The 15,976-nt window shown below is 39.3% G+C and overlaps 1 protein-coding gene across 11 annotated transcripts in view; it reads left to right on the top strand.

The window, feature by feature from the left end:
* dysf (dysferlin, limb girdle muscular dystrophy 2B (autosomal recessive)) overlaps positions 1-15,976 on the top strand; it is a 71,195-nt gene that overhangs the window by 20,822 nt on the left and 34,397 nt on the right. For all 11 annotated transcript variants that reach the window (XM_027134375.2, XM_027134380.2, XM_027134382.2 and 8 more), the window contains 9 exons: positions 181-295; positions 470-575; positions 732-874; positions 1,712-1,885; positions 5,912-5,999; positions 6,091-6,168; positions 11,422-11,603; positions 13,356-13,496; positions 15,160-15,189. In XM_027134375.2, coding sequence (XP_026990176.2) covers positions 181-295; positions 470-575; positions 732-874; positions 1,712-1,885; positions 5,912-5,999; positions 6,091-6,168; positions 11,422-11,603; positions 13,356-13,496; positions 15,160-15,189 — 1,057 coding nt within the window. The remainder of the gene's footprint in view (positions 1-180; positions 296-469; positions 576-731; positions 875-1,711; positions 1,886-5,911; positions 6,000-6,090; positions 6,169-11,421; positions 11,604-13,355; positions 13,497-15,159; positions 15,190-15,976) is intronic.

Raw genomic sequence — 15,976 nt, forward strand, 5'->3', positions numbered from 1 at the left:
AATTTAATAATATTTGCTAGCTCTTTATAATCTATTTATTATAGATTATTAGCTCTAAGTTTTGTATTGAATGGACTTATATAAGCTGATACAAAGAATGCTCTTAATTGCATAATCCATTGAATCCTAAGGCTTTATTGACCAGATGTTGTTTTTTCTCCCATTTTTAATTTTGCCCAGCTTGCTATATGATGTGGATGCAGGACACATGACTTTTATGGAGGAAGTGTTTGAGAATCAGATGCGGCTGCCGGGAGGACAATGGATCGGCATGCCAGAAGGTTACACAGATGTGGTGAGCATATAAAACTTTATGTAGTTGAATGGTTTGTCTCCATATAAAGTTTATTGGTGTCCATTATTTGGTTTTCCAAAATGAAATTAAAGAAGTTATCCTTTAGTTGTCCTAAAGTTGCCCTTCAAACAGAAAATACTGAAGTGCTGTTTTGCCTTTACCACCGGGGAACAGAATGGAGAGAAAGCAGTGCCTAAGGACGATATTGAGTGTCCTCCAGGCTGGACGTGGGAAGACGAGGAATGGAGTAAAGATCTAAAACGGGCTGTAGATGATCAGGGTATAGAAACTTCAGTGATGTTGTACCGATCGCTATGATAAACCTTTACTATTTATGAGTGTATTCGACTTTTGCTAATTTATTTATGTGTTTAAAGAATTTTTTTTTTTACCTAAAACTACAAACAATAGCCTTTCTTATTTCCATTATTCTCAGGGTGGGAGTATGGCATTACCATCCCTCCTGATCGACGGCCTAAGTCTTGGGTTCCAGCTGAGAAAATGTACCACACCAATCGCCGGCGTCGATGGATCCGCCTTCGCCGGAGAGATCTGCAGAAAATGGAAGCACTCAGAAAGGTACCACATTGCTGTCTCACCATTATTGTTTAAATCCTAGTCATATGGTTTTCATCAGTGCAATAAAATTCAAACTTTTCCTCACTCTTGTATTGGGAACTAGATAAAAATATCTACTTCAACACTGCTCTTTACTCTCAGTTTGAAGCTCCATACTTGCTGTCTGAGTTCAGGGGGATTCTGGGAAATGTCAGTGTGGTGGGATGGTGAGTGCAGTTCTGTAGAGTATTTGGCAGATGAAAGTGGGGTTCTGCTGGGTTGTAGATGGAGGTTGAGAGGACACCTAATCAATCACACCATCTGACACTAATCTGAAATCGATCCCATGTCTCTAATCTATGAGTTTTATTCTGCCTTGGCAAGAAATCCGCAGCTCATCCAAATTTAGCGTCTTACCACAAATATGCCTAATGTTAATCATCTGTAGGAGAGTGTGTGTGCATGTGTGCACGTGAAGGACAGAGAAAGTGATTCTGTTTTTGAAAGTCTGTGTGTGTATCCTGAAAACCCCACAGACATAATATCTAAAGCACACATTTTTACAATGATGTATTGTTGAGATTATCTCACTGTTTCCAATGATAGATGAGACATAAAAGCAGAGGGATAAAGAGGTAGAATGGAAACCACTTCAGCATGAGTCAGTCTAAGTGAGAGAGAAGGAGTGAGAGAAAAGGAGTGAGAGAGAACCATAAAACATAGGCTTCATTCCTTACATTTCCTATGCTCTCCTCATGGTGGTGCTCTGAGAGCACAGATCTGAAAAATCTATTTAATCCCATAGCTGTTGATTTTGCACTCCTCAATATGTGTGTGTGTGTGTTTGACCTCCAACAGCAGCGTCCAGATGAGTCGGAAAGAGAGGGTTGGGAGTATACCTCTCTCTTTGGCTGGAAGTTCCACCTTAAGCAAAAGAAGACAGATACGTTCCGCCGTCGCCGCTGGCGTTGCCGCATGGAGCCTCTGGAGAAGACTGGACCTGCGGCCATCTTTGCCTTGGAGTGCTCACTGGTAATGAAAGTGAACAATTTGCATTTTAATTCAATTCAATTCCAATTATTGGTATAGTGCAAATGCAACAAAATATATAAACAGAATAAAAAAAAAGAAATACATTTAAAGTTTAAAATTAAGTTAATATTGATCTCTAACATCTAGCCCTAATGAGCAAGACAGTGCCAAAGAAAAACTCCCTGAGATGATATGAGTAAGAAAAAAAGATATGTATAGAAAAATAATGTCCTTCCTACAACTGTTTGTAGTGAACTAATGGGTCAGTGCAAATTCCGAGTTCACCACAGACCCAACAATAATTTCTTTCCTGCCGAAGTGTTTGAATGATGGTTGATGAAGACCCGACCTTTCAGTTGGCTGACGCAACAGTGGTTCAAAGAAGGCGTGACAGTCTTCAGACGGCCCCATCCACAGCAATCCCATAAGTCACTGGATGTCCAGGCAGATCAATCCCTGGCAGAGTGCACACCGGGCAACAAGACTCCAACTAGGAGTAGGGCGTCAGGATTGATAAAGTGGCGCTCAGACTAGGAACTCAGAACACTGGGAATGACGTGTCGCTTGACAGAGAGAGGGGGGTTATTATTAGGTATGATTGTAATCATGTGACGCACAATGTACATGTGCAAAGTGCAGACAGGGACTCTGGCAAGACTAGATATGACAACTAACAGGGAGAGCCAGAAGGTGACACAGACATGAGGGCTTCCTGGGACGGAAAGCATCCCTCCACTCCACAGTTAACAAACCTGAGTGACTTGTGAGGGTGGTAAGGTGACAGCATTCAGATATCTCAGTTCACCAAACAGTCTATGTCCAAGAACCCTCCAGATCTACTCCTTTACCTAAGAAAAGCTATTAATAAAAAGCTAGACTAAACAAATATTTAGTGTTTTTAGCCTGGACTTAAACACTGAGACTGTGTCTGAGTTCCAGACACTAATTGGAAGGCTGTTCCATAACTGTGTGGCTCCATAAGAAAAAGCTCTGCCCCCTGCTGTAGCTATTTGTAATTGAATTAGCAAATAGCCTGTACCTTTTGATCAAAGTAGGTGTGATGGATGATAAAAAACAAAGGATCACTCAGGTATTGTGATGCAAGACCATTAAGTGCTTTGTGTGTTAGTAGTAGTATAAAAATAGCATGGTCTATGGTGTCAAAAGCTGCACTAAGATTGATCAACAACAGCAAAGAGACACAACCCTGATCAGTGGCTAGGTTATTCAAAACTTTAACCAGTGCTGTCTCTGTGTTATGATAAGGCCTAAATCCTGACCGATACATTTCATGGATGCATGTACGTATGCAAGCATGAGCATTACTGCTGTTCTATAACCTTTTCTATGATCTTAAAGATAAATAAATCTTTTAATAAGCGAAGTGAATTTTAATAAGCTGAATTTTTTAAATTTTAATAAGCTGGACAAAAAAGCTGGACAATGCCAAACTGACCAGGTTTAATTCATAAATGAAAAAGGAAAAAAGAACGTGAATGTTGAAACTTAATTGATACTTGCAAGGTGTGAGATTGTGACTTGGTCTGGCAATTGCAGGAATTGGACAAGTGTGTGTGTGTGTGTGTGTGTGTGTGTGTGTGTGTGTGTGTGTGTGTGTGTGTGTGTGTGTGTGTGTGTGTGTGTGTGTGTGTGTGTGTGTGTGTGTGCGTGCGTGCGTGCGTGCGTGCGTGCGTGCGTGCGTGCGTGTGTGTGTGCGAGAGAAGAAAGCGAGAGAGAGAGGGAGAGAGAAAACAATGTTCTCAACATACTGAATACTGAAGCAGAAACATTAAGATGGAAGCTTGATTTGTAGAAGCAGAAAGCAAAAATGGGCACAAATGGCCTTGGCTTGGATAAGGCAAAGGTGCTGAGAGTGACTGGGCAGCCAGTAAAGAATCAGCTTGATGAAATAAGGGCGCTATGGGAGACTAATTACCACAAAATAACAGACAGATCTCTCTCTCTCTCTGTGTGTGTATGTGTGTGTGTATGTGTGAGTGTGTGTGTGTGCAACGGAAAATGTGTGTACAGTACAGTATGTTCAGTCGTTTCTCAGGCTCCCAGTCTACTGGGTCCGTTGTGTCACATCCATTCCAGGCTGCTCTGGCGTGGGCTGTGATGTGGGCTTGGCTGGATCTGTGCTTTACATTGCTCTGGATGGAGTTGGGTCGGTTATTGAAAGGCCCTGTTAATGTTAATGCTACCAGCTGTGGGTCGGGGATCCCCTGGCAGCTTCTGAACTCACTGATCTTTCTTTACAGTGGGCACTAATAATTACATTTAGAGTCTGGTTTCAGGGTCAATGCCCACCCAAGCGATGATCATAGTCATTTATGGTTTTTTGGGCTGAAATTATCTTTTTAAAATTCCAAATAAATTGGAAAAATATTTTTCCAAATGAAACATTCCAATATGAAACAATACTTGAAAATTCATGTACTTGAATGACTCACTTTAATCATGAAAAATCATTTAGACATGACGATCTGACTCTGGGAGTTACAAGATAAAATGAAAATGGGAGAAGCAAAGAAAAAGTTTGTATTAGTAGCATGAAATAGAAAAAGCTTATTTAGTCCCTGCTACATTTCCGTCTACTATTTGAAATCAGGAAAACCCTAAACATAAGAAAGTCATGTACTATATGTTTCCATAAAAAAACATATAATTCAAATAACATACATTGAGTTGCCAGCTTATTATTCTTATTGGTCATTTTATTTGCTAATTATATTATATACATTATATTAAATGAATAGGTGTAGTTTGATGGACAAAGAAGAGGAAGGCTGAAAAACAGCCGAAAAGTTGTTAGCAGCATACCATACTACTGTATAAATACAGCATATGGGTCCCTAAAAAACTTTTAAGAAATGTTTGCGGGTCAAAACCGTTTTGTAAAATATCAACTAACTCCTTAAACTTTCTGCTCATTACTCGACAGATTCCTGGGAGAGACATGTATTAATGATAGTACAGAATGACTGCTCAGTCTAGACTAAACAGTTCTGAAAGTTTAAAAGGTTAGGGTATGAGTTTTCTGTTGCACTGTAAGCTTGAATTTTCTAGATTATGATAAACATGAAAGAATTTGCATGATTCAACACTCTACTGGCTTCTGATTTGTCTACTCTCTGAAGCCAGTAAGTAAACTCTGATGGATTGGCATGAGCTGATGCTGGGCACACGCTAGTGGTTAAGCAGTGGTTTAGAGCTGGGTGAGCTGGTTCCTCACTATGACACTGCCGTGTTTCCTTTATTGTATGGCTACATTTCACCGAGTTCAGTCATCTTCACTTCCTGTATAAAGCAGGAACACTCCTGCTGCATATACATTCTTCTATAAATAAGCATATCACGCATATATGCATAAGAAGTCTGTTACTATTCCGTGTTCTCAAAACCATGGATGGCACATGACACTAGACTGTTTCTGTAACCACTGGAATGATGCTATGATACACAAGCCAATCCCGCAGATGAATTTGTTGGATTCTAGGGCTGTACTGGTTTTGATGCAATTTGGTTTGCAGTATTTTGTGTATTTTATTTGTCATATCCTATTTTAGCCGTGACTGGTTTAAACTCTGAGCCTTGATTTAAGGAACAACATATTTTTTTTTCCACAAATAAGGCAATAAGTCATGCAAGTCAGTAGAACCTCAGATGACACAGCACTTTTCCTTTAAACAAGACACACAATTAGATGTTTCTTTTTATTTAATATTTTTTTTCTGGTTATTTCATCTGAAATTCCAGCACCATGAGGTGGTGACGTACAGTAGTTCAGTGCCAGTGGTTTGTGGTGCAAGTGGAGTTGCCCTCTTACTAACTGGCGGTATGCAGATCATTAACACATTCTCCATTACACTCTTGGTTGGAATTGTTAGATATCTGATCCAGCATAATAACTCTTTGTCCTGCTTAACAGCCAAAATATGCAGAGCTTGTTTACATTTAGGGAACATATTACTGCTTAATTGGCTCAGCGTTTCAGTCTAATGTTTCTTTGCTCTCTGTCAACAGGGTAATGTGACTGATGACAAAAATGATGACAAGTCAGTCACAACAACCTTTGGTGTCAATCGTCCCACCATCTCATGCTTCTTTGATAGTAAGAATGTTTCAAACGTTTGAAATAATCCTTAAGTGTCTAAACACAACATAGTGTATCGTGCAGCACTCACTCCCTCATTGTGTTTCAGGTGGAACACGCTACCATTTGCGATGCTATCTGTATCAAGCTCGAGACCTGCTGGCTATGGACAAGGACAGTTTCTCAGGTGGGTCAGAATCATACGTCACATCAGTTACGGAATAAGATGATCTTTAAAACCTGCTGTTCTCTGACATTGATCTTTAGTGTTAAGAAAGCGCTTTTAGTTTTAGCAGATGTGCTTTGCGGGAGCCAAGTGCAGATGTGTTTTGTAGGAGCTGTTCTTGTGCTTATTATAAGCATCTGCATTTGTTTGTCAAAATGCCATGTGTGTAAGCTGTGCCACACCCTGACTCTGACCTTTTAACCCTGGGATTAATACCTAAGAAATACCCTGAAGTCTTTGGGGTGGCCTAATAGTACTTTCTTAATGAGATCCACTGTTGCACTGTGATTCTGAGGCACACACCAGACATGATGCAAAATCTGACCTTAAGCTTTTACTGCTGGACCACATGGGCTTTGAGTGTGATGCCAAGTAAATGCACCCTAAGATCTATATTTCCCTACCAAGCATGCTCTTACTGCATCATAGATCGGTGTTTACTGGTAAGTCTGATATGATGCACATTGAAAGCGGTAAGTAATATAGGTGGAATAACTTTTTTATGTATCCTCTGTGTAAAAAAAAAAGCTCAGCATTGCTGAGTATAATAGATGGGTTTTCAAAAACAACAAAATCATAAAAGTGAAGTCTTGTGAGACTTAATGTTAACGTACCAATAGTTGAGTTTATGTCAGAGGAGGTAAAATATGGTGCCTGGCAAAGACTGGGATTAAGTAGTTTTGGTAAAGCTTATCCCTGAATGTAGAGAAACAGTAGATTTACTGCTGCGGACACAACAGAAGGCATTGTAGTAGTGAAACAAATGTTACTCTTGAATAGACTTTTTGTTTTCTATCGATAATAGAAGACATATTCTTCTGCTTAGGTTTGAGATGCACTGAAACTGAATCAGTGCAAACATTAAGACTCATTGGAGTATAACCGTTAATATAAAACCAAAGAGTGGCAGAAGGTTAACTTAATAAAGTTAAAAGGACCTATAAGGGAATATTTTAAATTTGTTGTTCATTAGTTACATGCAAGCTTCTATGAGGTCATGTCCTTTTGTGGTTTAATGAAGATAGCTCACAGCGGTGCAAACGTCTCTTTGGACCGGTGTTGTGGTTTGGCTTGTCATACCTTGTATCCTTGGAAACCAAAATCCAAAGCAAGTGTAACTAAAGTGTGTGTGTGTCTTGACTTGTGTGCAAGTACATGTGTACAGACATCAGGATTTTTATGACGTGTATTTATGCTTTGGTGAAGGGGGATTTGGCATTATGAGTGTGGTTAGCTCACTAGATACGGACGTTGAGACAAACACTCTAACCACGCTTATCAGGTGGAAAGTTCTAGTCTGCGATGCATGAATAGTGCTCCAGATGTTGTGGGAAAGCTTTCCGGGCTACTGTTTCAGTGTTGTAATCATTTTGTCTACCTAATGAACAAAGGCTTCTTAGCTACTAAAGCCACTTGCACATGTTTTTTTTTTTCCTATGGGCTCTGTGAAAGCAGTGATGTAGGAAAAGACATAGGTATCCTGGTTTAGCTCCAGGCTCTGCATTGTTGGTTGGATAGCTTAACCCTCTGTCCTACATGGATTGCTTATCATGGCTGACCTTGTTTTCTAACCTAACAACCTAAGCTAGGCTATATGAAGAAAAGTCTTTCACTGTTCTGTAATTGTGAGAAAAAAGGATTCTTCAAAACGTCTTCAGAAAAAAGAGTTCTACAGGAGTCCTGATCAGATCAAACAGTGCACCATTTCTAATGCATCTGTCGTTTTAATACACTGTTAGGAAAGTCAAGGCAGGAAGAAGGCAGTAGTTTGACTAGCCTGTTGTTATATTGTTGTCTAATAATAAGTCCAATAAAATAGTTTTTTGGTAATACACATGTAGATGTCTTTGCTCCGATCATAGTCATAAGTAAAGACAAGGCTTAAGCAGGCCCACATCAAAGAAAAGTATGTGATTAACCCTTAAAGTAATTTCTAGGCAGAAATTCAACACAGAACGTCCCATAAGGCACCGGGTGAATTGTGTCATTAAAGCACTGTCATCACTCTTCATGGTCCGTGGTTATCACCCGCTACAGCTGTGCAGCATAAATCTCCTCTGCCTGGAAAAAAAAACACAGTCACTAAGCACAGAGAAAACTGGGTGCAAAGGAGTGGAGTGGCGATTGAATGGATGAGTTTTCCTCTAGTTTTTGATGAGATAATGGAAACTGATTTAGGCAGGTCCTGTGCTTGGGGCATAATTTCAAGTCCACAGACCTGATGAAAAAAAGGCAGATCTTTTTAAAAAAAATATAAAGCCAATATAAATCACCAGGCGTGACGCTCTGACTACAAATTTTCAGGACATTTTAGGGTCAGTTACCAGAGTTTGCCAGACCCACAGTTCATTTTTAGAAGTATAGGGAAAAATGTATAAATCAGGACTGGAACCACTTGTACCTGATTACTGAGATGGAGCTGAATAAAATAAAACAATAAAAAATAGGGATCCTGGAGTTGCCAGGCAGCAATGCTACTCGATGTGCCATCATGCTGCATCGCCAAACAGCATTGCACTGAAAAGTCACTTGAACAAAGCGCTTTTAACAATGGATATTGTCTTAAAGCAGCATTACAGAAATATATAGTTTAATTAAATATTAAAATATCAGTATATAAATCTTAAACATATAAATTTAGAAATTTGTCTCTGATGATTATGCCAGAGGCGACATTGGCGTAGAAGATCTTCCTGTGATGACATGAGGAAGAAACATTGAGAGGAACCAGGCTCACAAGGGAACCCATCCTCATCTTGGTGACACTAGACTGTGCGATTTGTATTATGATTTCTCTAGATGGTCTATTATTTGTGAATGAGAGTGAATGTGTGTATGATTGGCAACTCATCCAGGGTATCTCCTGCCTTGTGCCCTTGAGTCTCCAGGGATAGACTCCAGGTTTCCTACAACCCTGTAATGCCTAAGTAGATTAGATTATGCGGATTGTCCAGAAGTCGCTGTATATGAGCTGGTAGTGTAATGATATTAAATGGTAACTATCTCCAGAGAGAAGTTCACAGAGATGGATGAATTGAAAAATGCATCCTGCCTGTTTACCCTGTTTTACCAAAGCACAACATTTTGTTTTTGTTGTAAGTGGACACAAATGAAAGTAGACACTTTACAGTTTCCAGCAATGGCTTTCAATTTCCTGTACGAATATAAATGATGGGGTATTTTTAATTTGTCTCTATTACTATAAGAAAAAAGTCCAAGTGATTGAGCCAGCACCTCTGTCCACTCCTGAGGGTTAAAGTGAGTGCATTATTGTCCATTCTTAAAGAAAAATGAAAGAAAACTAATCAAAACCTTCTGACCAATCGAATTTGAGAATTCGACAATGCTTGGAAAGGAACTAAATAAAAATATATCATCATGACACTTAAGAAAATATTTTGTGGATACATAATAGTTTTGCTGAGAGACACTGGCATCAAAATGTACAAAGTTCATTTAAAAGTGCTTTTTGTTATAAAGGGGTTTATTTGGAATAAGAGAAACCGACTGTTGATTCTGTGTGGATCCTTTAAGGGCTCCCTCTACCAAAGAAGCTCTTAGTTCACTAAATGAATATGATTTTCTACACGTGTATGGATTTGCTTGTAATGACCACATCTGCCGGTTTTTGGACCCCTGCTGTGGAATCTGACCATGAAAATTGTAAATGGAATTGAAATTGGAAAAGAAATAAATTCATATAATCATATAATTATAACCCACTAACTCTCAAATACAATACTGAAGAACAATATCTGCTTTTAAATATCTGGTAAAGCCTTGATAATGCCATAAAAATGTGCCAACTATGTGTGATTCCACCCAATATTCAACATGCTGTCTTGTGGTCGGCTACAAAGCGCATTTATTTATGACCTGCCTGTGGCTACAGTTTTTTTCCCAGGCACCCTGATACATTTTTAAGAATATAAAAATGATACACTGCACTTGAAGAAGCCAACACTTTACTGTTGACAGATTGCAAACAATGCATACTGGCAATGCCTTCTCTGTTGTCTGACAGTACTCTTCAGAATTTCGCATGTTTGAGTCATACACGTGGGCGGCCATTGCTGTGTTGTTGTCCAGTCCCACAATCCCCTCAGGAGCAGTATTTATTTACTCTGTGCAACCCGATTAGCCCTCGCCTGTATTTATTTCCCATTGACTCCTGGGTGATGGTGCACACTTGGCTTACTTATGCCTCTGTTTATTTGAGCCAGAATGTTTTGTGGGAAGGGGTATAAGTTTGTGTGCATGTGTTAATGGGAGCTGGGAAAAAAGCAGGTCCATTTTCTCCTCCCTAGTGAAACTGTCCCATTGAGGATGGTTTACGTGGACTATAATAATAAACTGAGACAGTCTCTTCCATTTCAGGCATTCCTAAGCAGTTTATGTCATTCATTTTCATTTTGGATCACTTCACAATATATAAGTTTAACTCTTGGTACACACACAAACGCGTGCGCGCGCACACACACGCACACACACACACACACACACACATAGACACACACACACATACACACCACGCACACACACACACACACACACACACACACACACACACACTAACACACACACATTGACACACACACCACGCGGACACACACACACACACACACACACACACACACACACACACACACACACACACACACACTAACACAAACTGTATAGACATTACATTTGGATGACCATATGGCTATTTTCACTAGATGAGTTGGCACTGTATTCTTGACTTCATTGCCCTTATTATATTATCAAAGACAGAAACACCACCGTTTATTATGCTCAGCGATGCATTCGAGGCCTTGAAAGAAGGACTTTCATTAACTACTAAATCACTGCCATGGTTTTAATGACAACCAGACCTCTGCTAGATTTTGCGGTTGCACATCCTAACACTGGTAACTGTTTCTTTCCATTTTATTTGTCTATCACTGTGGCACATAACAAAATCACCATTATTAAATTACAAAGGAATCCGTTGGATGTAATTACAAAGTAATGGATTTTACTGCCTAAAATGTTCATATGCTTTAATTCGACAATTTAATCTGATTTGCAATGTATTTAGCAATGAATTGTAATGTTTACCTCTCCAGGAACTGAGGATATATATATATGAACATATAAGAACACATGATATATATATATATATATCATTATACAGCACAATGTGTTTTAAATGGTCTTTTCTGTTCTTTGCAGATCCCTATGCCATTGTGTCATTCCTGCACCAGAGCCAGAAGACAGTGACTATAAGGAACACTCTTAACCCAACCTGGGATCAGACTCTTATCTTCTATGAGGTGGAGATATTCGGAGATCCCAAAGTGACAGAGAAGAACCCGCCAAACGTCATAGTGGAGCTCTACGATCAAGACACTTATGTGAGTTTACATTCGGTGCACTCGATGATTGTGTTTGTGTATGTGTGTGTATGTGTTTGTGTATGTGAGCATTTCTGTGCATAAATTTATATGTTAAATGTGAATGTTTTCATGCACGTATGTGTAAATGGGTGGTTCAAAAATGAGTGCAGGGGTTAGGTGGTTATTTCAAAGATCTGGCTAAAATTCCAAATGCTAATGATATATTTATCATTAGCATTTGGTAGCAGATGACTGATGGTGCGTGAATGGTGTTGACATCGACAGGGCTGTCAAGTGTCACGCATTGAGAGTGACAGTCACGCATTTGGGTCTTTTCTCCAGCTCTCCCGCCACGCATCGTATTTGTCATGCAGAAAAACTTTTTGACTATTTATCATATATTTAATAAGCCGCAGCGCCCAAAATGTATCTGGCTGCACCGCTGTCTCTATGGAACCGGGCAGGAATCAAGCGCGTCTCAGTTCTTAGTTGAGCCTGACACTTATCAGCCAATCAAAAAGAGAGGCTACACAATAGCCAATCAGAAAATAGCACTATCTGGGTAAGATTTAATTTCTAAAGATCTAAAATTCATTAGAGAGGGTATTTTTGATGGTTTGAACAAAACCTCAACACGAAACAGCTTCAATTCAATTCAATTCAAGTTTATTTGTATAGCGCTTTTTGCAATAGACATTGTCTCAAAGCAGCTTTACAGAACATAAACATACTTATAAGCAAACTTAAGGAATAATAAAAGAAAAAGAATTTACAGAATAAAAATTCAAGATTATTATTGGATATATATGGTTCACAATCTGTGTGTATTTATCCCCCTATGAGCAAGTCTGAGGTGACTCAGGCAGCAGTGGCAAGGAAAAACTCCCTTAAATTGGTAAAGGAAGAAACCTTGAGAGGAACCGGACTCAAGGGGGAACCCATCCTCATATGGGTGACACTGGGGGTGTGATTGTAATATACAGTCAAACAAATGTTGTACTGGTGTAAGGATCATGGACTTCAGATCTCCTTAGTATCACAGAGTCTAACTGGAGATGTCTCAGGATTCTTACAGTCGGCCTCGCATCGATATTGGCTAAATTCAAATTTGAACCATACACAGTCCAACATACAGGAAAATGAAATTTGTTTCAACAGATCTTTTTATCTGTCTGTGTAAATAAATATACAATAAGAACAGAATTACAATAAAAATAGATTTTAATAATACAGGTGGGATGTAAATATACAGAAAATATAAAAAATTAAAGATATATGAAAACAGATTGGTGTCAGAACAGTATAACTATCATAACTAAAGTGCATATGTGTGTAATATTAGTGCAGTATGTGCAATATATACTTAGTAGTGTTGTGCAGAAAAGCCCAGCCAGACTACATTTACAGGATGTTTTATATCCTGTATATTGGGCAAGTCATGGCCTAATGGTTAGAGAGTCTGACTCGTAATCCTAAGGTTGTGGGTTCGAGTCTCAGGCCGGCCATGACTGAGGTGCCCTTGAGCAAGGCACCGAACCCCCCAACAGCTCCCCGGGCACCGCAGCAGAAATGGCTGCCCACTGCTCCGTGTGTGTGTGTGTTCACTGCCGTGTGTGTGCACTTTGGATGGGTCAAATGCAGAGAACGAATTCTGAGAATGGTTCACCGTATGTCACGTCACTTTATATTTCTGAATCAGATAATATGATAGATCTTCTTATGTTGTTATCTTTCATTATAATGGCATTTGTGTTTTGACTTCCACTACAGGGGGCAGATGAGTTTATGGGGCGCAGTATATGCCAGCCGTCTGTGCTCTCCTCTCCTAGTCTGTCATGGTATCCCATTAAGAAATGTGGCAAACCAGCTGGTGAACTACTTGCTGCATTTGAGCTGATTCGCAGAGATAAGGTAAAGGATGACATCATTATTATATGGTTATGTCTCAACTTATTGTATCTTATAAGTTGAGACATAACTGTATAATAACTGTATAATCAAACTATGCATGTTACTAGAAAATACATGGTGTAATTTGTTAGAAAATTATTAGAAGCTTGAATGGACTTTTAAAAAGCTACATACCTGCGTAAAGATCTTGACCCAATGGAGCACCACAACATCACAGTTATCAAACACACAATACCACACAAACCACACACAAAATACCACAAAACTAAACACACTACTACTACCTGTATATGAATGTGTGTCTGTTTACTGCTTAAAATATTCATATCTGTATTCAAATTGAATTCAAGTGTGTGTGTACAGTATGTGTGTCTGTGTGTATACTAAGGACTGCTTGTATCCTGCTTGTGCATCTATTACATTTGTTTGTACCAGTTTTTAGTTTTCAGTTCATTAACATGAACTTTATTTAAACCTCCACTTACTCACGCCTGCATGACATAACTTTTTTGTTGCCTCACACACACAGCCAATACTTATACACACCTCTACCCATAACTACCTACTACTGTACATATCTACCCACTTGGCTTGACTCGTAATCTGTCTGTTAATCATTACTTTATAAAGTCTCTTACGTGTTAGCAAAGTTTTTGACAACACTTAAGAAACTGAGGTTTCTTATTCCTGATGAATATAAACACCCGCTAGCTGCTTTGGCATAGGACATTCAGACAGGAGTCTGTGTGGTCAGTCACAGTGACACTGGCAGAATAAGAAGCAGACTCAACCATAAGATACCCTCGCCAGCATGCATGACTGCCTGCTCTTAAGTTGAGAAGTTCAAAATTTTTGAGAACCGATGTGAACATTGCATCAGATTTGGCCAACATTTCTAACATTTGAGTAAATGTGGTTGCTCCAGAAGCAAAGCAAAGCAGCTAGCGGGTGTTCATATGACTCGGAGAGAGACAGCTGGAACCATGTTTCATCTGCCATGTCAAAAGATTTGTAATAAATTTAAGCATTTGTTTATTCAGATAAATAATATTAAGTCAGAACAGAAGACTGTATGGGCATTCTGGTGTTATACGTGTGCTCATAAGACAAAAGTCAAATTCCACACACATTTAAAAAAAGGAGCAAATGAGCAAGGCAAGACACTTGCATTATAAATTCTCTACAAGTACGTTTCAGTTGTGTACTGTTTTGTGTTGAATTATTGCTCTGTACAATATCGCTTAATTCATTTATGGGAGGTCTTGTTTTTTTACATTGCGGCATTGCTTAGAATAGACTGCATTGTGTCTACTGTAGGAAATTATGTGTGTGTGTGTGTGTGTGTGTGTGTGTGTGTGTGTGTTAGGAGGGCGCCTGGGTCCCAGGAGAACATTATGTGCTTTTTGATGAGTGCCTGTTCACATGTGAACAGGCTGCATTCCCAGTGGCCACAGGCTAATTTAATAATGTCCCATGATGTCATCGCTTTCATTTGAGCTTATTAAATGTGTGGTCTGCCAGTAATGCTTTCTATCTATCTATCTATCTATCTATCTATCTATCTATCTATCTATCTATCTATCTATCTATCTATCTATCTATCTATCTATCTATCTATCTATCTATCTATCTATCTATCTATCTATCTATCTATCTATCACAGATTGCAATCCATCACATCCCTGGTCAAGAGGTTAGTAATGTTTCATTTTGCCCACACACACACACACACACACACACACACACACACACACACACACACACACACACACACACACACACACACACACACAAACACACACACATACACACACACGCAAGCACATTATGTGGTCTCTATTTTCTAGCACAGGCCCTTACTGTTCTCCAAGCATGTCAGAGTAGTTGGAAAGGGCTGCTCCTAAATGTTAAGAACATCACTGTACCTGGACCCATTTATCTGGCCTTGTATCAATCCTGGACGTGTTTAACAGACTCTCCTAGATTTTTAAAGTGCACCCCCCTCTGCACTTGGATCAGCCCAGTGACCCTGTCTGTGTAATGCAGAATGCTATGAGAATGACTATAGATACCATTGTGTGGTTAAGTATGCCAGAGGCTCCACCCAGCATGCCCACCTGGCACTAGTTACAACAGCATAATCAGATGGAAATTGAATTACTATACATGCTTAAAGACCAGGCCACCCAAGCAAGCATGTTCAAACACACACACACACACACACACACACACACACACACACACACACACACACACACACACACACACACACACACACACACACACACACATTTGTCTTACAATACTTGTGAGACTTCCATTGACATAATTATTAAAGCAGCTGATGAATGCTGTCCCTGCACTTAAATCAAACTAACCTCAGTAACCAGAAGAAAAACATTTGGCTCTTTCAGGTTTTTTAATAAAATATTTTTAGGGGAAAAAACAGTGTTCTTTATAAGGACCAGTAAGAAAATAAA

This window comes from Tachysurus fulvidraco, chromosome 1 (genome assembly GCF_022655615.1).
Source record: "Tachysurus fulvidraco isolate hzauxx_2018 chromosome 1, HZAU_PFXX_2.0, whole genome shotgun sequence".
In the NCBI taxonomy this organism is placed as follows: domain Eukaryota; kingdom Metazoa; phylum Chordata; class Actinopteri; order Siluriformes; family Bagridae; genus Tachysurus; species Tachysurus fulvidraco.